This window comes from Diorhabda sublineata, chromosome 11, assembly GCF_026230105.1.
Source record: "Diorhabda sublineata isolate icDioSubl1.1 chromosome 11, icDioSubl1.1, whole genome shotgun sequence".
In the NCBI taxonomy this organism is placed as follows: Eukaryota; Metazoa; Arthropoda; class Insecta; order Coleoptera; family Chrysomelidae; genus Diorhabda; species Diorhabda sublineata.
In genome coordinates, this window is record NC_079484.1 from 10789666 (window position 1) to 10811467 (window position 21802).

The 21802-nt window shown below is 33.9% G+C and overlaps 1 protein-coding gene across 1 annotated transcript in view; it reads right to left on the reverse strand.

Moving 5' to 3' along the window:
- Window positions 1-501: 501 nt before the first annotated feature.
- The window catches only part of LOC130450270 (cytochrome P450 4C1-like), a 35744-nt gene continuing 14443 nt past the window's right edge, over window positions 502-21802 (reverse strand). Inside the window, exons 3-8 of the mRNA XM_056788586.1 lie at window positions 20855-20947; window positions 20610-20793; window positions 10809-11176; window positions 7639-7707; window positions 3000-3345; window positions 502-1361 (exon numbers count right to left, since the gene is read on the reverse strand). Of these exons, the coding sequence (XP_056644564.1) occupies window positions 1189-1361; window positions 3000-3345; window positions 7639-7707; window positions 10809-11176; window positions 20610-20793; window positions 20855-20947 (1233 nt within the window). The 3' untranslated portion in view covers window positions 502-1188. The remainder of the gene's footprint in view (window positions 1362-2999; window positions 3346-7638; window positions 7708-10808; window positions 11177-20609; window positions 20794-20854; window positions 20948-21802) is intronic.

A 21802-nucleotide genomic window follows, 5' to 3' on the forward strand; every position in this document is an offset into this window, starting at 1 on the left:
AGCTGTTAACGTTATTGTGAATTTCACGTGAAATCTGCATAAACCTCCACCGAAGCATAATTTATTGAAAAAAGTGGCGCATTGGATTTTTAGCTCAAGTACCTTTTTTTGAGTGTTGTCAGCGTTTTCAATATGGCCAAGAAGACTTTATAGATGACAATAAAAAAACAATCGGTAATTTGATTCCATACCATTGCTGAACTGTGGAAAATTAGGAAATAATTCATAGGTTTTCAATTCAATTCAATTATTTATAGATTGGTTTCTAGCTAAATTCAGCATTCAACTGTTAGATTTGTTCGGATTTTGTTTGATTTCTGTTTCCTACGATGAGTCGTCTATATTTTGAGTCTCTTTTGATAAAGGATCAATTTACAAAACGGTTCTGTTTCAAATAATAGAATCTACAATAAACAAAAATCAAATTTATATCCGATGAAGCTTGGAACACGCGTCCAAAAAGAGGGATGTTGTAGGGATATGGTAGGGGTAAATACTGAATATTTTTGCAAGGAAACATATATTAACTCAAATTTGAATATTGTACAACGTCAGTCTTGTTATTCAATAGCCACAGTTCATATTCATAGTATCCATGTAGAAACATCTTTTTTCAGTTTTATCAATGTACTTTTTGTCATCAAGTATTGAATTGATATTTTTTTGAAAATTGTTTTATTTCACCTAGAGAAACCGTGCACCGTACTTCATTAAAACTTCAAATATGATGTCGGACATCTCTATTAATCACTGAAGGTACAACATTGCACTCGCCAACTTAATTTTGACTTTTGAATAATTATCTATCTAAGCCACGACTAGTGATTTTTGGAAACTTATATAATATAGTGATATTTTGAAACTTATACAGTTTAACTGGTAATAGTACTTCAGTCTCTTGACTGTTCTTGAATGAATGTTCTGGTGCATATGTAAAAACCCATTACTCTTAGATTGGGGTCTTGCCTATTCAGCTTCGGTATTAATTAAACTCGTGGCTTACAAATAACGTGATGCTGATATATAAATATCGAATGTTATCATTGAATGGTATTAAATTATGCGCTACCGAACCAAAGGCAGTTCGTTTTACTTTATACTGGTTTCCGTTTTTGAACTGGGGTAAGGATAATGAGATAAACTTCAAGTTAATATTGCGCTTCTATGTATATTATTTCTGGAACTGATTTATATCTTATTATGTCTTGGAGATATTTTAATTTTTATGTTATTGTTCTCTGGTCTCAGTACGATATCGGTTACTATTCTAATAGTTTCAGGTGTATCTATGGGTTCTAAAATGAAGTTTCTCAATATGCCACATAGAACTGCTTTTATTTCGAGCATCGCAAACCTTTGACCTAAAAATAATTAAACTATATTATGATAATTCGATGTTTCTATCATGCAATAGTATACCAGGTATAACAATTGAATAACTACACTGTTACAGGAGAAGTAATTCAAAATCAACTATTGCGAATGTACTGTAAACAAATTATTATAGTCATAGTTTTCATTAACACCAAAATTGTTTTTTTTTTCTGCTTGCAAAATTTAATTGTAAGGCAATGAATTGTAAATTTCTATATGAAATGCAATTGTATCTTAAAATTTATTGGAGTAAATGTATGGTAATTAATGTTTACCACTTGCACGTGATTTGAGCGATTCAGACATTCTCAGGGTGGCAGACAAGACGTATTCAAGATGATTGTCACTTTTCCATATAAAAACCCAGTGGCAGTATCTAAAACACGGTATTCCCGTGAATGTTAAAATTGATAATACATTGTTTTGAGCATATAAAAAGCATGTACCTCATTGGGCCCATTCTTAAGTTTGATTAACAAAAGGTCGCAAATATGTATGTACGAATACTACAAAAACTATTGAAAATAGCCCAATTTCAATTAAAGGAATGAGAGCATAAGTTGAATTATGGTTTATAATGATGGGAACAAGATATGAGTTCATTGAAGAAGAGAGACAGGAAGGTAAACACATCCTGAAGAAGCTAAGAGAACAAGAGGACTTCTAGCTTTTTTAATATAATGGAAAGTTAGCATAAAGAATTATAGTAAGAGAGGGTATGTGGAAGTTATGAACATTCAAAATAAAATATTTTACAGTATGAGTTCAGTTATTCAATAGCTACAATGGTACATGATGTCTGGATCTAAAAACACTTTCATTTTTCTAATTGTTGCAGTTACGAAGGTTTCTACTTAAGTTTTGAGACAGAAGAATAAAAACAAATATCTATAGTTTAATATGGCTTCATTGTTTTCCAAAATATTCTCCATTAATATCAATTCACTTATGCAGGCCTTTGAACTGAATTGTCCATTCCGATTGAGGTACCTCTAAACGTGTCTTCAGGTGTAGAAAATTCGATGTTTTTAATATTCAATAAAGTTTTTGTTTGAACTGATGTGTGAAAGCTCGCATTGTCGTGGTTTTCGTTTCCTACAATTGATTTCCCTGATTTTTTCTTACATTTTTGAGAAAAAAATCTTGCTGTACCCTTCCGAATTGACCGTTCTATGTTGTTCTAATGGAACGGTTGCCTGTCTTATAGAAATATTTTGAAACACCGCAATTAAATTTTTTGTAGCATTTCTTTTCACCAATCGACACGAGCGTTCCTACAACGATTGTCAAATTATGCGGTAATCTACTCGAACATATATTTTTGACAGCCAAATATTCATGCAATATTGAATGTGTGCAAGTGAAACTAATGACCCAGAATGCCTCGATCCCACGGTACCTATGTCACATGACGATCTTGCAATATCAGTTAATGCACAATATCGATGTTTGCTGACACAAATAAATGTTTCAAGTATCTTTATCAATCTTTATAAAGGCAATATCAGGTTTGACATATTAACATCACTGTTGCCATATCTCAAAACTTAAGTAGCATCCCTTGTATAAGATAACTGCCGACACAAATAATTTAAAACTTATTTAAAAAGTAAATGGAAACTTACCTATACAATTTCGAGGACCAGCACTAAATGGAACATAAGCATAAGGATGTCTATTAACACAATTTTCTGGTAAAAACCTATCGGGGTCAAATTTTTCGGGCTCCGGCCAATCTTTTTCATTTCGATGGATATCGAAAATGTGAATATTCACAATAGCTTTGTTTGGTAAAAGATATCCGTTAACGATTGTGTCTTCTTCCAAACTTCTAGATATAAACGGTACACTAGGATACAGCCTCAAGCTTTCTTTGATGAATCTCTCCATTAATCTCAAATCATTTAATCTATTTATGTCCGGATCTTCATTATCACCAATAACGGTGACAACTTCTTCATAAATCTCATCCTGAAAATGAATATAACTTCATAAAAGACTCTGTATGCTGTTAACCCTTATATGCAATCATCGGGTATGAATAATTTACAGTTGTATGCGTTTTTTTGAAATTTACTATTTATGCATCAATACAACTTGATGCATATTTCACAGTCGCATATAAGATTACATTTAACAAAATAGTTCTGTTAGTAGTATTTCTGTTAAAAACTGTAAACCTTTAAAAAGTGAAATTTTCTAAGGAATGCGTTATGTGATGCTTTTTCACCTTAGATTTTTGTGGTGGAAATTTGGTAATGAAAGATCAGACGCAATAAAACGGATCAATAAATTGGCAGCATTAATAACATGGAAAGTGATGGAAAATGAAGAAATATGGAAAAAGTAATCGGATTATAACAATCATTGGGTTCCACCACAACAACGCCAGGCCACAAATATATTGACTCGCACAAAAATTTGAAAAGTTAGTTAGTTGAAAGTTTTAAAGTTCTCTCCGCGTAGCCTGAATATTGCACTGACTATCATTGGATTCGATATTTACAAAACTTTCATGGTTACAAAATATTGAACAATAGAAGAGAAATCTAAAATCATGTGTCTCAGAATGACCGAACAACAGTAAAAGGACAAGGATAATTAAGGCTATTTTTAATAACAATTTTCATATATTTTATGAATTAATTTATTGAGATTTTAAAGATACTTTTCGATTAAGAATTAATGACATGAAATAGTTTAAGAGCTCAGCGAGCTAGATGGTTAGGACATATAGATAGAATGACAAAAGATAGTTGACTAATATCAGCACCTGAAGGGTAAAAAAGGTGGGAAGTAAGAAAAGAAAGTTCAAGGAAAAAATCAATGAGGTTAGAAGAGATTTGAGAACAGTGAAACTGAGGAACAAAATAAGGCAACAAAACAGAAAACATTGAAAGAAAGAGTTTTTTTGGAGAGGTGCGGAAATAATTTTCACGTACAATGTGAGGGACTCACGACTCACTCAAGGAGATGCCTTACCTACTAAAACCACACCTTTCTCTACTTCCACCTTTCTAAACCTTTGGGACCGCGTAAGCATTACCTTAAAAGTTCAGGTTGCCTATACATTATTTTATCCCAAGAATACCATTCACCATCGTGGAAAAAGTAGTCCAATTTGTCAAAAACCAGCAGGGTGGGTACAACGTTTTCAGTAGTAAGAATGGTGTTCATTTAAGTCTGGCATCTTTCCTTTTGTGTGTTCCACCAATCGAAGTAAGAGATGGTATGAAAGGCGTCGTCGTTGTTGTTACAGTACAGACATATTGGACTGTTAATGAAGTGAAAGGTTAGATATAAGCTCTGCAACAAGAGCCTGTGTAAGGTAGAAATTCATTTTACTGCATTTTTTGTTTATCCGCTTAGGTAAGTTTTGAATGAGTGCTCTTCTCCAGTTGCTTGTGTTTTCCCAACGCTGTTGCCATCTTAACATGAAGGTATTCAAAGCTATCGATTCTTAAGTGCGTTTCATGTCTTTCTGTAACTAGAGAATCTATAGGTAGGCAGTTGGCTAAGTACTCCTACTAGGAAGAAAGAATTAAATATCTCGCAGCCTTAGGTCCTAAATGCCTATAGAACTGATATATGAGGTTAATTTGATTACATATTCAGATAGTTTTGAAAAAAACATATTTTTTTATGGAATTTCTGAACTGTTTTCCGATACTTCACCCATTATAAATCGCAATCATTTGGTTCTTCTTCTTATAGTGCCATCTTCGGACGAATGTTAGCGACCATCGTGATTATTTGTTTTTTATTCACAACTGCTCTAAGCATTGGTTTTATTTACAGTTAAATCACCCCTTTTCCCTCTATCTTTCTCTGCATAATCAATTGGAATTTGTGCCGTTGTCCCCTCATTACATGACCGAAGTACTTGCGGGATTTTATGGTAGTCAATAATTTTCTATGTGTTGCCATTTTGCGTAAAACTTCATTTGCGATTCTATCTGTCCACGATATTCGTAATATTCTTGTCAATATCCACATTTCAATGGTTTCAAGTTTTTTCATTATTGCTTTCCGTACAGGAGGATCGAGAATATCTAACATTTTACCATCCTCTTTTTCAATCTCTTTCATCTCTTCAGTGCTGTCATTTCTCGAATTAATTCAAATCCCTAGTTATTTGTATTTCTGTACTTTTGCAATGTGGTTATTTCCAATTTGTGGCTTTATTTAAATTTATGCGTAGCCCATACTGCTCGCTGACTCTCCTTACCTTTTCTGTAATTCTTTGAAGGTCTTCTATATTGTCCGCTATTAAGATCATCATTTGGTAACGGCTCATTATACAGAAGTTTTTGACGGTTGTTTTCTTTGTGTAATATGAATAAAATCATCCAAGAAAATTATGCAGTGTGGTATTTTGATTGGGGGCTATCTCTTCGTATTGAGTATTTTGGATTTTGTAATGCTGTTAACATTTAATTTTAGTCACTACACCAGAAACGGAGTTTTCAGGAAATCTTGAATAGAAATTATTATAAATTCCAAACGTTCATTAACAAATATGTAAATATCATGACCATTTGATTAAAAATTCATTCATTCTAAATGGTATATAACGTGCTGTATATTATATACTAGTTCACAATTTGGATAAACATTTGAAATAACGTTTTTTGGTACATATTAGAAAGAATTAAGTACTTTACTTTTGGAGAAAAATCATATTTTTTCAACTTTCATTAAACTGGAAATTTATGTACAATTTATGTTTACCCAGAGCAGAAGTTTTTGTTTAATAATTTTGTTTCATAATATTATTAATACAAAAGTTTGCGAAATCAAGTGACGATATTCTATATGTAGGTACATCATAATAAAATTTTCCATCAAAATTAAATTAAGATAAAATTCTCTCAATATTATGAAATCTATATAACGATTACCTCATCGTAATTGATAAGTAGAAGATAATAACCAAATTTTTAATGTGTGAATTGAAAAATTTCTCATATTCTTGAAAAACAGTGAATGATATCAGAAACATAAATATTTCCTCATAACTTTTGTTCATTCGATTCTAATCGAAATGCAAAGCATATTTTTCTTAATGGGATCATTAAATTATGTTAATATTTTACTTTAAAGCACTTTTACCATCTTCAAGATGGAATATGATGGAATGGAATATGATCAACTTTATCAAATAATTCAAGCTGGAAGTATGATTAATTATTGATAAGTGAAAATTCATTTTACAGAAACCGAAACATTGTGAAACCAATCAAGACCCCCTTTTTCAACTACATTTATATTAACTACGAATCTACACAATACTATGAAGATGTACAAGAAAAATAGATCGGCGTTAGCGTTAGCAAAAAAAAAGAATTAGAAAGAATTGAACATATAATGGAAATATACAACAAAAAATAGGAAAAAAGACCCTTCAGTTTAAAAGATGAAATAGACCCATATAGTGTTACAATTTCCAAGATACTAAGCAAGTTGTCGATATCAAGAACGCCCGAAGCCGAGTGAGATCCTCGTAGACAGCCACAATGGACCCACCATTACATTATTACCTTTACCGCCTGAATTACACTGTATAGCACTTAGGTATCTACAATATCCAGCTTAACTCCAGTAATGAGCTTTTGTCTCATATCTACTTTTGCTATGTTCCAGAGCATCGCTGATAAACTTTAAAGACTATCTAAAAATAGCCAACTACTTCCATAAACATCTAAGCATGGGGTCTATAGTTATCGAATAGATGGCGTCACCCACCATCTTTTATATATTCCACTACATTAACTTATGACCCGTGTCATAATGGAAGAAGAAAGAAATTAAAAGAAAAAAGTGGTTTAGGTTGATGCTGCAGATTTTTCTACTAACTAATCGAAATGAAAGTTTCCACTATGCGAATAGGCCATGTTAGGAATTAATATAACCACAATTGTACACAGTATACTAATGGATAAAATAATCTCAATGAAACAATAGTAGAATTGTCTTCATGCAAAGTTTTCAGAAGCTCTTATCAAAAATGAGTACATGTGAAATACAATGAAAAAATAAAGATCTATTTTGTCAAAAACTGGACTTATTATGAAAGTACTTCATCGTACTTTCATAATGGACCCTCACTATAAAAAAAATATTTATACCTGTTCTAAGCTACGTAAAATATGTGTGATTATATCATATATTCCTTCGAGTTTTGATAACATCAACCATTTTGTTTTCACATAATTATAACAACAATATCAGCTTAAAATCTAAATTATTTAAATATAAACTTACCTGATATTTACGATAATTAGCTAATAGCATCAAGGTAAAGCAAATTGACATAGATGTTGTGTCGTGACCCTAAAAAATTTCGGAATGTATGCTATTAAACTCGTAATAGATTTCACATTTTGAAACAGTTTTTTCATAAATCCAAACCCTTCTTATAAAAGGTTCGATGAGCTTTATTAATTAATTCCAACTGGAACCTTTAAGGAGCGAATAAAACGAATGATGGCATACAAAAAGATTTGAAGGCTCTATTAACAATACAATTTAAGTTACCGGCTCTTTAATAAAGTCAATAGTATGACATCGTGCAGTTATAGAATTGTATTTGCCCAGTGTAGAATTATGATAAAAATACAATAAGTAGTTTGCTTGACATTTTCCAAGAATTCATTTATTAATGACCCAGATTTTGTAAATTAGAACAATCGGTTTACCAATGATTGGATATGTTGATATCCGATTCGACTTTTTGAGATGGATTTATGAATTACAAAGAGTGACAGTTACTTACGATTATAAAAGCATTTCGCATTTCATAGAAAAATATGTTTTTGTCGAGCAAAGAAAATATCCAGACCTAAGTCAAAGTAAACCTTACCTAATCGAAGCTAAGTTAAATGTAACCTTTCATAACCTAATTGAAGCTAACATACCTCTACCTAACATAATTTGTTTTGTTCGTAAATGTAAAAAATCCATCATGATCACCCTGAACCCATGTGTAGTATCGAGCTCCTACCGACTAAAAACCTAACCTATATAATTCTAAAAACGATGGAACCACCTGTGGTATTCATAGTTTTTTTTTTGGTCTCCATTTCACTGTGTTATTTCTCCTATAATACATTGTTTCCCATAAATTTTTATTTCGCAGAATGTCCTCCACAACGTTGATATAATCCAAAACGTGACCAGTCGCTGTACTTGTAGCATCATGTCGGCTTTATTAATTCCGAGATCTCTCCCTATATATCGCAACCACAAGGTATAGTGTAGAGAATCACTAATTCCAAGACTTCTTATGGTTGCATTCTGCCCTTTTGATGTTTCGAGATTAGTTTGTTCCCTTCGTAATACATATTCCACATTTATCTAATCAATAACAATCCTACATTGGTAACGAGAACAGTCGCGTGAAGTATTGACGATTAGTGACAACATACATTTAAGGCAACAATTCGATTGATATTAGGAATCTTTTTCTTGCAGTTAATGGTGGTGAAAATGAGTCAAGAACTTTGAAAGATATGTTGCTGCAACAGGAGTTACTAGCGAATCTTTGAATTCAAAAAAGTCTGCTAGCTTCCAAATCAGTCATTTTATGAATTTTCTTTACGATTGCGATCATTTTCATCCTACTTGCGAGTTTAATTCTGGTCGGTGCGCACGTGGAATCCCTTTAAAAAATTTTCTCTGGAAAATTAAACCTCCTTGGCTTCTCGACCACGCAGAAGACAGGCTTTGTCAAAATTCTGTACCCTATCTCGACGAGCACTACTGACTGAAAGTTTCCTTCATAAGAACCGGCAAACTCAAAGGTTTACATATAAAAATTCATATAGACCCTAACCTTGCTCTTGTAACCCAACTCCATAGTAAAATACCGTTTCACCATTACTCAAAGTAGGATGAAGGAATCAAACGGTTAGAAGTTGAGGACATCATAGAATCTGCTCACGGACCCATATCGTAGGTTTCGCCGGTGGTACTCGTTCCACAGCCTCATGAGGGCACCTTGCAAGGCGGTCCATTGTGGCTGCTATCAATGATTCAGTCGTTTTTTCGAAAATAGTTATAAACACATTGCGTAGCCATAATGGTTTGTGGCACTATAAACGTAAGACAGCTCCTTCCATCTGTTATCTATGTTGGGAATATCAGCGATGACATACTGAATATTGGGAGGGCTCAGCGCGATCATGATATAGCATCGAAAGAGGTTCATACCATTCTTCTAGGGGCAGGATTAATGCAAAAACAACTACCAGTTTTAAGTCGGCAAGCTTTCAAGCGTTGGCTTTGAGCTTTTAGCCAGAGGACTTCAAGCAGATCAAGCAAAATCGTGGTTGTGGGAACGCTAACACCTGAGTTTTTTAGATTTCGTAGCATACTGCCAAATCTTCCTTCTATATGAGTATCCTTCCGGGCATTGATAAAAAATGAGGCACATTGGTTGTGGGGTGGCTTTTAACAAAATGAAGACAATTCTAAAACAGAAATTGACCAACGAATATTTCAACTCTAATTCAAGTCTGTTCAGAGCTTCGAAAATTTCGTTACCAATGAGATATTGTCTGCAGCAATAACACAGACAGTGCTTGCAGAGAATACTATCAAAGAACCGCTGTTGAGTTCGCGGGGACTTTGTTACTTGGGGTATATTTGGCCATCGTTTATTTTCATTAGCTATTTTTAAAGTGTCATCTAAATGATAAGTTTGGCGTAATCCAAATATATGAAGATTTTTCTATAAAAATATACGCTAAATAAAGTAAATTTAATTTAGTATTCTCTCCAATCCTGGTCCTTACAATATACCAGAGTGTAAAATTATCCCCACGGGGATTATAAACATAAGAAAATTGTGGTAGGGCAATGTTACCCCTATCATGGCGATGACTTTGTCCACCCAGTTTTTAATTTTTGTAAAAAGCTAAAAAAAAGTAAAAGAACAAATATTAATTCAGTAGTTTCAGCTCATAGTCCCATAAATGGGGATTTTTTTGTGGAAAATCCATCTAAAAATATTCGAAATTTGATTGTACACTTTAAAAATGGGCAAAATCACCACAATTGACGGTATGTCAGACGCAATTTATAAAAGTAACAGACAAAATAGCATTGCATCTACAAGTATATTGGATTTCACATCAATTCTTACTCAAAATAAAATACATTGCAACCTACACATTATCATTGACAAACCCTGACGCGGTTGGCCATTTCACTTGAGCACGATGCTAATGGTAATGAGGTATATATTGAACCCTTAAGAGTAATACGTTCTATTCTCCTAATAAAGGGCAATAAACTGAGACCGTTTGCTTAAGTTAACAACATTATTTGACCAAAATTATCAGTTGAAATTATTTTTGGGTGTGCCCAAAGGTAATTAGCCATTTATGAATAACCTTAATATAACTATCGCTGAAAATTTTTATCGTACATACCTCGAACATAAAAGTATTAACCTCATCTTTTATCCCTTGATCATCTATATTTCCATCTTCTTTTCCATTAAGAAGCAAATCTAGAAACGCCAACTTCTTCCTCATAGAATAGCTATCATTTTCACTGGGAACTTGAAATTTTTTAAATTGTTTAGATCTTTCTGTTATAATCTTCTGGGTAAAATTATGTATATCATTCGTTATCTTCCTTTCTTTTATACCGTCTAGAGAAATATAATCGTAAAGTTTATTATAACCCCAAGGTCTCAATAGCCTTTCAGCCAATAGCCCTCCAAGTTCTAGAATAGCTTTAATATAGGACTTATCTGCAGATGTACTTATATTCAAAGTTGATCCCATCGAAGTCTCTGAAAATTTTTTTAATTAATAATAAAATCATTTTACTTATGAAATTAATTTAGAGATAAATCAGATAAAGATCAGCAAATGAGAAATAGAGTCACCCAAACAGATTATTCAGAGTGCCAACTATAAAAATGCAGTAAAAGTAATAGACAATAAATATGAGGAGTGGTAGAGAAATTCGACAACATAGTTGTCGGTTAATGTTTGCTTGACTATCGGTGGATTTGGAATGAATATTATTTATTTATTTATTAAAGTGCAAATGCTACATGAATAATTTTTATACCAATGAAAAGGGAAAGTTCCAAAGTTTTTTCAATGTATTACAAGTGTAGACAGGACGTGATGGTTCGGCCGCTACAGTTCTCGCGGTAATAGGCTGCCATTCTTTGTCACTGCCAGTTGTGAGTGAGATGGCGACTGTGGAGCACAAGGTGTTCTGTGTTATTGAGTTTACAAGAAGTGAGTCGCAAATTGTAGTGCAGTGGGCATTTCGTGCTGAATTTGGTATTAAACCACCAACTAGAAAAAGCATCACTCATCGCTTTAATCAATTCAAAGAGACTGGATGTGTGTGTCCGAAGAAGATATCAGACGTCTACCAATAGAGCTAGTAGAGAATTTGGAATACCTCAACCAACTGTATAGAAAGTTCTGAGACGGCATTTGCTGTACAAGCTCTACCGTTTAGAACTCGTACAGGCTATCAACCCTGATGACAAAGAGAAGCGCCTCGAATTTTGCGGTAATGTGCTAGAAATGATGGAGGATGACACACACACACACACACACACACACACACACACACACACACACACACACACAGATGACGCATAGATGTTTGCCGTGCAGCAGCTGGAAGCCTCATTGAACACATGTAATACATTAAAAAAAAACTTTGAAACTTCATCTTTTCATTAGTATAAAAATTATTGATGTAGCATTTGTACTTTAATAAATATGAATTTTTAAGCATGGGTCCATCATTTAGAATAACCCTGTATATGAAATTAGTTGAAAGAAAGATGAGATGCGAGAAATGAGGTTATTTATTTCTCAACAACATTGACTCTTTTATGTTCATGTAAGACTTCCTTCCAAAAAAACTAACGAGCTCCTTCGCGGTAGGTATATGTCTACTGCAGTGTGTGTCAAAAATCCGTATATTTTAATGGACAAAGTGGTTCAATAGAAAGCATTACTCAGTAGAAGACGTTCAATCTGGAAAAGCTTCCGTTACCACACGTACCGACGCGAATCTTGATTGTTTGCTGCTTAACAATTTGTATGTTATCAAAAGTTTGAAAAAAGAAAGATGACGTTCTCAAGATCTCATACGGGGATTAAAACATAGAAAGATTCACGCAAAGAGTTATTGTACGGAAATCAGAGTGAAAATAGAAGCTGGATGAATGTGGTAATCAATGAAGGTGAAACGCCGGTGACCAAGATGCGTGTAAGACTAAATATTGCACCACTCCAACGCACTAGGTCTTTCCTCATTGATAATCTGAGAGTTTTTGACTTAAAAGGTATGTTGATGGTGCCACATCATCCCAATAATCCGGATATTTCGGATTAATTCACGTCTCGAAGAAATAGATCATCGTGATCATCATCGCCATTTTCAACGTATCCTAGGTGAAATAAATGCAACTGTAGTAATTTTTCTCAATAGCTTCAAGTCTTAGGTAATATTATGAAATAACAAGAACTTCATCTACCATAGGATAGTGCTAAATGAATATATTGAGCAGTGACTTATGATGAGTATTAATCTGTAAGAAATAGGGTCAACGAAAATATTCGGAAAAAAGATCAATATGAAAAAATTTCGAGTTATATAGAGAAATATATCTACGGGGGATAAAAGAAAATATGGGACTTACTCAGGAATAGAAAAAAGTCAATAAATGAGTACGTAGAAAGCACAAAACTCACTATGGAAAAATAAGAGAGGTATTTTAGAGAACTCTACGACTCAACAACAAGTACCTACATCAACACAGAACTTACATCAAGATGAGGAACAAATTGAGAGATGTACCATATTTTTGGAGAAAATACAACAAATGGTGACTAAACTGCAAAACAGAAAAACTGAAGTTATTGATGAAATATCAAACGAGATGATCAGGTATCAAGTTGGAGTAATGTCATCTGGTATCTCTGATTAACAGCAGGGATTCAGAAAGAACAGGTCCGCTATTTTTGTGATCTGCCAAATTATGGAAAAGGCTATAAAGCTCAATAAGAAGGTGCTTCAACGATCTCACCCAAGCATTTGATAGGGTACGATTGAAGGATGTAACAACTCTACTGAAGAGAAGGAAGATTCACCCCAACATAATAAAAGTAGATAAGCTTAGCAGTAGGATACCTCTGCCAACCGGTATCAGACAATGATAGAGCCTCTTCCCGATCTCATCAGCATCATAATGGATGAGATTATAAACGAGATAAAGCAAGCCGAAAGAGGATACCGGATGGGAATCAAAGAAATAAAAATAGTATGTTATGCTGATGGCGGAGTGATCATCTCAGAACACGAAGATAATTTACAAAGGCTTCTGTATTGGCTTGAACAAATAGCGAAAGCTTTTATCATGCAAATATCTTTGGAGAAAACTAAACCTTCTACACTATCCGGAGAAACGAGAAGATGTAAGCTCGCAATATACGATCAGAGTGTAGAACAAGTGATGTCATTCAAATATCTAGGAGCAAACATAACAAGTAATAGAAATCTGAAGAATGAAGTGAAAGCTCAAACAACAAATGATATACGCGATAGAGACCAGAGTAGAGAACACCATAACTAAGTGGCTTTTGAAAACTACTGAAATGCAAACGCTGAGATCAATAGCGGGGCACATATTATTTGACCACAGGAGAAATTATGAAATAAGGAAGATATGTGATATCCAGGATGTAGTGAGATGAGCGAGAAATCTGCAGAGGAAATAGAGAAACCACGAAAATATCCCGACAACCAGGACGACTACCTACAAGATGATATGAGAGCTGGTCTTTATCATCCCAGCTGAAGCTAGGCAACCATTGATGCAAACACAATACCAAGTCCTAACGTACGATGAAGAAGAAGAAGATTGATGGTCGTAGACGATCCTTTAGATACTCGGCTTAAAAGTTTTAAAGGAATGCATGAAATTTATAGAGAAATAAGAATCCTGCGCATAAAAAACCAATTCAATTAACATTTGAGTTACATATCGGATCAGTCCGAATTTAATATTTTATTGCATTAAAGTCAATGATTTGTATTCCATACCAAATTCCATACCATTGGCGAATGTTAACAAAAAATTGCAGTTTTTTTCAAAATATTTTATGAAATAATATATTTTAATTCTCTTCGTTTCGAATATTCGCAATATTTGTTTGAAAATAGAGCAATAAAATAGTAGTCGATGCGAGATTGCATCATTAATTTAATATTTTTAACGTTAAGCTAATGGACCATTCATACGTTTAAAGGCATTAGAAAAGGTTAGTTACAATATGAAATATTATAATAATATCCGGTTCTTCATTGGCTTGCTATTTGTTTTATAACTTGGCGAAATATTTAGTGGAAACTTCAAACGCAGCTCGTTTGCTCGTTTTCTTCAAGCAGATAGTGATCCTTGTACTTTTTACATACAACATACTAACATCTTCTCAGGTAATTGCATCAGTAATTTTCTTTCTTGTGTTTTTAAGTTCTAATTTTATTGTTAAGCTGATTTCAATGTTTAAGTTGACACAGAAAGTAAATAAAGGTGTTGGATAATGATTTAAGCTGTTTATTTACTTATTTACATGGAGTTATTCTTAGTAGTGAGAAAAATCAACACGTTAACAATAATTTCGAATCAACACCCACATACACAACACTTCAAGTTATTGGCCCTTCAAATTTTTTGCAGCCAGAGGAAATTCAGGAATTAATGTACCTCAAAAATAAAAAAATGTCAATGGCACAAGTGAGGATGGGTTTATTTTAAATGAGGAACAGAAATCAATGTTGGATGTTTCTAAATCTAATGCGAACTCCTCAAATATGAACGAAGAAGATGAAAACACATTGACTTATACAACACTGGAGGTTTTAATTCCATCAAATTTTGAAGAGGTAATTGAAGTTCAAAATGATCCAGTACTGCACAAAATAGAACAATTTAACGATGCTGAAATCTCAAACACTACTGTAATCCCAGAAGAAGATCAACAAGAAAAGGGGAACAAAAAGAGTAAGGAAGAAAATAAGTACAACTCAAAAAGAAAAAGTTCAAAACAGAATAAAAAAATTAACAGAAAACCATCCCCCACGTGATCCTTGTGGAGACAAATGTCGTTACAAATGCAGCGAATTTTGGGACAAAAATTTCACAGGTACTTTATCATGTTGTGTGCCACTAAGCTTCCGGTGAAGAAACGTCGGGGTGAATCGGAATCTAGAAATAATTCGTTTCGATATGTTTTCAATGACAAAGAAGGCGAAAGAGCCAGAGTATGTAAATGGTTTTTTCTAACTACTCTTGGGTTTTCTAAAGAAAATAACCCAGTTATTTATGACACATTAACATCTGTTCATAAAGATATAAAGACTGGTATGACGTCATATTCGACTGACAAAAGAGGAAAGCATCCTAATCCTAAGAAAATTGACAGGAACATTATTATAAATCATATAGAGAGCTATAACCCAAGTATTGCTCACTACAGAAGAGAACATACACCAAATCGAAGTTAGCTCCCAAATGATGTGACTATTCAAAGGATGTATGATGTTTTTTTACAAGCTAAAAACTCTTGTAACTGTTTTTACGATCTGTATAGGAATGTTGTTAATGAGCTGAATATATCGTTTACAAAACTCGGTCATGATGAATGTGGCATGTGCTTTCAATTTAAGGAACATGACAAAGGACAATTTATTACCAGGATGTGATACTTGCGTTTATTGGAAGTGCCACATTGAAAAGGCTGAAAAGTCAAGAGTCCTCTATAAAGAGCACGCTAAGCTGGAGTCTTCCACTGATACTTTATACTTTTGTGCTAATCTACAAAAGATGATTATGTTGCCACGGATGGATTCCTTCAAAGAAGTAGTATTTACAAAAAGAATGGTAGTATTTAATGAAAGTTTTGTACCTATTGGTACTAAAAAGAAGGATAAACCTCTCCCAGTCTTGTGGCACGAGGCAATAAGTGGAAGAAAAAAAGAAGACATCTTAAATGCATTTTATTCATTTTTTTATCATTTCAGAGATGTAAAGCATATTTGTATTTGGCTGGACAATTGCTCAGCACAAAAAAACTGGACTTTTTCTACCTTTTTGGTGTATTTTTTAAATTATTGCCCACAGATTTCTATAGACACCATTGACATTTTTTACTTCGAACCAGATCATACGTTTATGGCAGCTCACTCTTTCCACCACCAAGTTAAGTTAGCTATGAAGCACAGTGGAAAGGTTTACGATTTCCAGGATTTTGTTAAGTGCGTTCAACAATCAAACTCAGGAAAAGTAAACACCAAAGAACTTGGTATTGGGGATCTTTTTGCATGGAAGGACTTCACATCAAAACAAAAACTCAAGTGTCGAGGTGACGTTGTCAACTCCATACCTTATCTCACAGATTTTGTTAAAGTAACTGCTAAAAGAGGAGATACAAGTCATTTGTATTCTACCAAATATGAAGAATCTAGTTCAAAGGTGTTGAACTTTTTGCAAACTAAATGCATTAAGAACTTTCCCATGTCTGAAAATATTGGCAAAGTAAGAGGATTCAATAAAGCAAAGAAAAAAGAACTAATTGAAAAACTGTGCCCCCTATTTTATGATTTTATGTTAATAAAATTATTGCAAATCTTTTAATGTGTGTTCTTTTTATTTCATCGTATTATATGGTTTATTATTTATTTTAGGGTTTGTAAACATTATAATTATGATCATAAGGAGAGTTAGGGCTTTTTGAGACTGCTAGCAGCAAACTTTTATATAAAAGCCCTAAATCCAGTTTTTCTTAATGAATATGAAATATCAATTAATTTAATATTAAAACAAAGTTGTGTACATCAAAACAATAACTTTTACACATCAAAACCCTTTTAAAGTATCCAAACTTAGATGCACGTGAAGAAATTGGTTTTCTTTTTTTCCTGTAAAATTTTGTTCTTCGGCGATAAGGCTTTCTATATTATCTCTCTATATTATCTCGCAGTTCTCAGATAGCCGATAATCACTTGGGCCAAATCTGAAGAATGTGGTGGATATTCGAAGTCCATATGATCTGTTACGGCTGTTGCAATGGTGGATATGTGACTGAGTGCGTTATCATCACGCAAGATATCACATTTTCGCATTTTTCACCAGCAACGGTTAAAAGTTTTTACCACCCTATAGTTTGCGTGGTACACAACAAATAAGAAAAATATGATCTATTTAGATAGACATGTTTCAAATGTGTTATATAGATGAGAATATAGTAATAATAAAACAGTCTGTAATTGTTATATATTTGAATTTTTGATTGATCGATGTAACCCCTTTTTGCTTTTATTACTACGGTGCACAATTTTGTCATTCCCTGTAAAAATTTCGGCAAATAATTGCGGCTTTAAATTCGTTTTTTAGGATATTTCAAAGATGCAAAGTGGAAATAGGACACTGCTTTCTAGCTTCCCTCTCAAAATGGCTCCACGACAAATCATTCGGGTTGAGGTCGAGCGACTGCGATGACCAAATTACTAGTACAATATTCCTCTCCAATTATTCAAAAGATACATTTTCTACCGATCAGGCGCTGGGTGGAATGTACCACATTCTCCTTTAATATTTTTTATAGCGTTCTTTCTTCAAAATCCCTTTAATTTTTGACAGGCCTCTAGTCGCCTCTTCCCAAACATCCCCAAACCATTATGGAGTCTTTGCCATGTTTCACAGTCGGAATTACACAACATCCGTTCTTAATTTGAAGTACCCACTAACACTCTTCTCTTAGAACCAAATAACTCAAACTTTGAGTCATCGCTTCATAAAATTCTCTCCCAATCTTCATACGTCAATTTTTTATGTCAACCACCATCGTTACACGAAAGCAAGTTTCCTTCAATTTACTTTCCTTTGTAGAAGTACCCAGAGGAAGATTCTTTGATCTTAGCTGCTATCCCTGGACTCGACGTTCACGTTTACTGATTAATACAATACATTTATCTGGAACTAAACTACAATCATAGACGCTGAAGAATAATTGACTGTTAAATGATAATAAACAAATCAACTAGTACTTGCAAGTTTCTAACTTGTCGACAACACTAATATTTTTGGTTTATAAGACACCGTTTCGACCTTTGCTTGACAATATTAAGGATAAATTTGTTAAAGTGTTCTATTATGAAATTTTTTGAATGTATCATGGGGTAGGCAGAAAATTTTCACCGGTAGTATATCCTACTTCCATTTCTCACTATACCTTTGGGTCTGTACATCATAGTGATGAGTCCATGACTCATCCATAGCTACTAACTTTGCAAGAAACTTTTCTCGTTTGCATCTGTCCACATTCAAGAGACCACTATCCTCAAATATTGGTCTAATAGTCACAAGTCGATCTTGTAACGAAATATCTTGGACTTTATTATTAGTTTCGTTAACGATAACATTCCTATATGTATAACCTGCATGTACACTACACTAGCTTCTCACAATGTCCTATGATATTGCATAATACTCTAATGTAACCACCAAATTTATGTGAATTTCTGATAGGCTCCATTAAACACAATTATGCAATCACCGCACTTTGCTCAATACGATATATTTTTAGACTGAGATGCGACTCTCTCAAATTTAAACTTCTAGTCTTCAGAGGCTTCAGGCTATGCAATTTTTGGAATCATTATATTGTACTACAATATAATGTAATTATGAATAATTGTTTTGATTAATAAAGGATTCAGGGGTGGAGCAAAGATATGAGCCGTCGTATGTACATGAAAATTTATTTTGTTCACTATTCATAAATACAGGGTGCGGCAGCATAACTTCCTTTTTTCAAAAGTTAATAAAACTTATTGTATGAATCAGAAAATTTTTATTCGTTTTTTATAATACAGGCACATACATAAAGTTTTGTTTTACTGAGTTTTGAAGATCAAATCAGTTAGGTGACATCCCCCATTCTCCATACACTGAGTAAACCGATTTCTGGCGTTTGTCATGACTCTTGCCAGCATAGCAGGCGTTATGTTGGCAATTTCTTCCTGGATGTTCGTCTTCAAATCTTGTAGGGTCCTTGGACGGTTCACATACACACGGGATTTCAAAAAACCCCATAGGAAATAATCACAAGGGGTCAAATCGGGAGAGTGGGCTGGCCACTCCAAATCGCCCCTAATTGAGATAAGGCGCTCTGGGAAGTGTTCCCTCAAAACAGCCATCGATGTTCTTGAAGTGTGTGCCGTTGCTCCGTCTTTTTGGAACCAAGTGTCCCCTAAGTCCAACTCATCTAGCCGTGGGAAAAAAAATTCCTGTAACATGTTTACATACCGGTGCGAATTCACTGTCACTGTGACTTCATTTTCCTCAAAGAACCAGGGACCAATAATTCCACGTGAGTAAATTGCACACCACACACCACACTGTGACTTTAGGTGAATGCAAAGGCCGTTGATGCAATTGTCGAGGATTGGTATCAGCCCAGTAGCGCATGTTTTGTTTGTTTACGGATCCACACAAATGAAAATGGGCTTCATCACTAAAAAAAACAATAGCGTCCTCAGGAACGACTTCCAGAAAAACCTCACACGCGTTCCTCCGAGAATTGAAGTCACGTTCAGAAAGTTCCTGCACAATTGCCATCTTGTATGGATGAAAATGAAGATCATCATGAAGTATTCTCCTCACAGAACGATCGGAAAGTCCAAGGGCAGACGCATGTTTGCGCGCAGAACGCCGTGGTGATCGCAACACTGAAGTTCTAACTAACTCAATGTTCTCCGGTGATCTAATGGGCCGAGGGACTCCAGTTCTTCGTCTTGTCACACTTGCAGTTTGTCTGAACGTAGTGACCCACGTAACAATTGATTTCCGGTCCGGGACAGGGGCCAAGGGGGCTAAATTTAAGCGATTCCGAAAGGCGCGCTGGGTTGCGATCACAGAACATCCGCTCGAAAAGTAAACCTCAACAGCAAACGCACGCTCCTCACTGTTCCAACGCATGATGGCGACTGAACTGTGCCGGGACAAAACTTTATAGTCCCCCCTCTCGAACGAGACCACTAGCACTCCGTTACGACATCTACCGACTAAATGGCGAACTTTTTATATGACCTTCTAGTTGCTCTATGACCTCATCAATTTTCATACTGTATAAATTGTAGTTAATTACTTTGCCATAAAACATGTTGAATTTAAATATACTCACCTGTAATTGAATATAATGTGAATAACGAAATATGAGGTAAAATATTTATCCAAGGTTTATCGGTTTCTTTTTGTAAATCATTCACCAACTTTTTAGTTTCAGAATTGAAAATAGAAACGAAATTTTGCAATATACTGAAATGGAAAGCTGGAGTGAGAATTTTTCTGCGAGTGTGCCATAAAGATCCTAAAATAATAACGTCTAACAGTAAAAAAGTATTGTACCTATATAAAAATAAAATACTTTCCTGTACTTGTCAAAAGTCCTTGTCCCAACCATCGGTCAAATAGCTTATAAATTGAGCTCTTCTCGATATGTTTTGTTGTTGAGGCTATTTTCTATAAAAAACGCAATTGTTCAATTTTCTATGAAAAGTTGATTCCATTTTGACATTAATCAATCTTGATTGGATATAAATAAATACACAATCATCAAATATGCCTATTTTATCAATCAATAAAAGAATTTCAACAACTGTGGATTTTGATATCGGTTTGTAAAAGTTGTAAGTATTGAATAATTCTTTTGTTTTGCTCATTGATCTTTGTCAATTATACTTGGCTTTTCGCTGATAAGAGTCGAGTTCAATAAAATCTCAACGTCCTTTATCTACAACGCCGAAGCGATTTGTTGCGAAACTATTCCTTATATCCCTTGTTCTGCAGCTGCCAGGTTGGAGTGAAAAAATTGAGAACTATCTGCATCAGCGTCCGATTCTAGAACCACGATTAAGGGGAGTTACCATCTGGGCTTTGTTGAAGTAAATTCGAGTCCTTACCTCGAATGTACATAAGTTTTAGTGTTTTTAATTTATAACTACTTTGTATTCGTTGAGCTTTTTTGGATTTTTATAATTATATGCATAATTCTTTAATCATGAATTTATTCTGAGGTTTTTGTTCTCTCATGATTTATCTAAACTATTTCTAATGGTGCGGTGAATTTATACACACTGTTTCTTACTTACTAAATTCATTTAAACACTATACTACTCATTATTTATAATAATTAGCCACTAATAGTCAATTATTCACTATTTATATCATTTATTTAAATTCCTCGATTACTTTTAATATTTCGATCCGTTTAATATGACATTCAACAATTAACTGACTTTTTAGCTAATAAAAAAGCTAGTATACCAAAAATAATTTCTCGAATGATTCGATACAAGAAAACAAACAAATAAATAT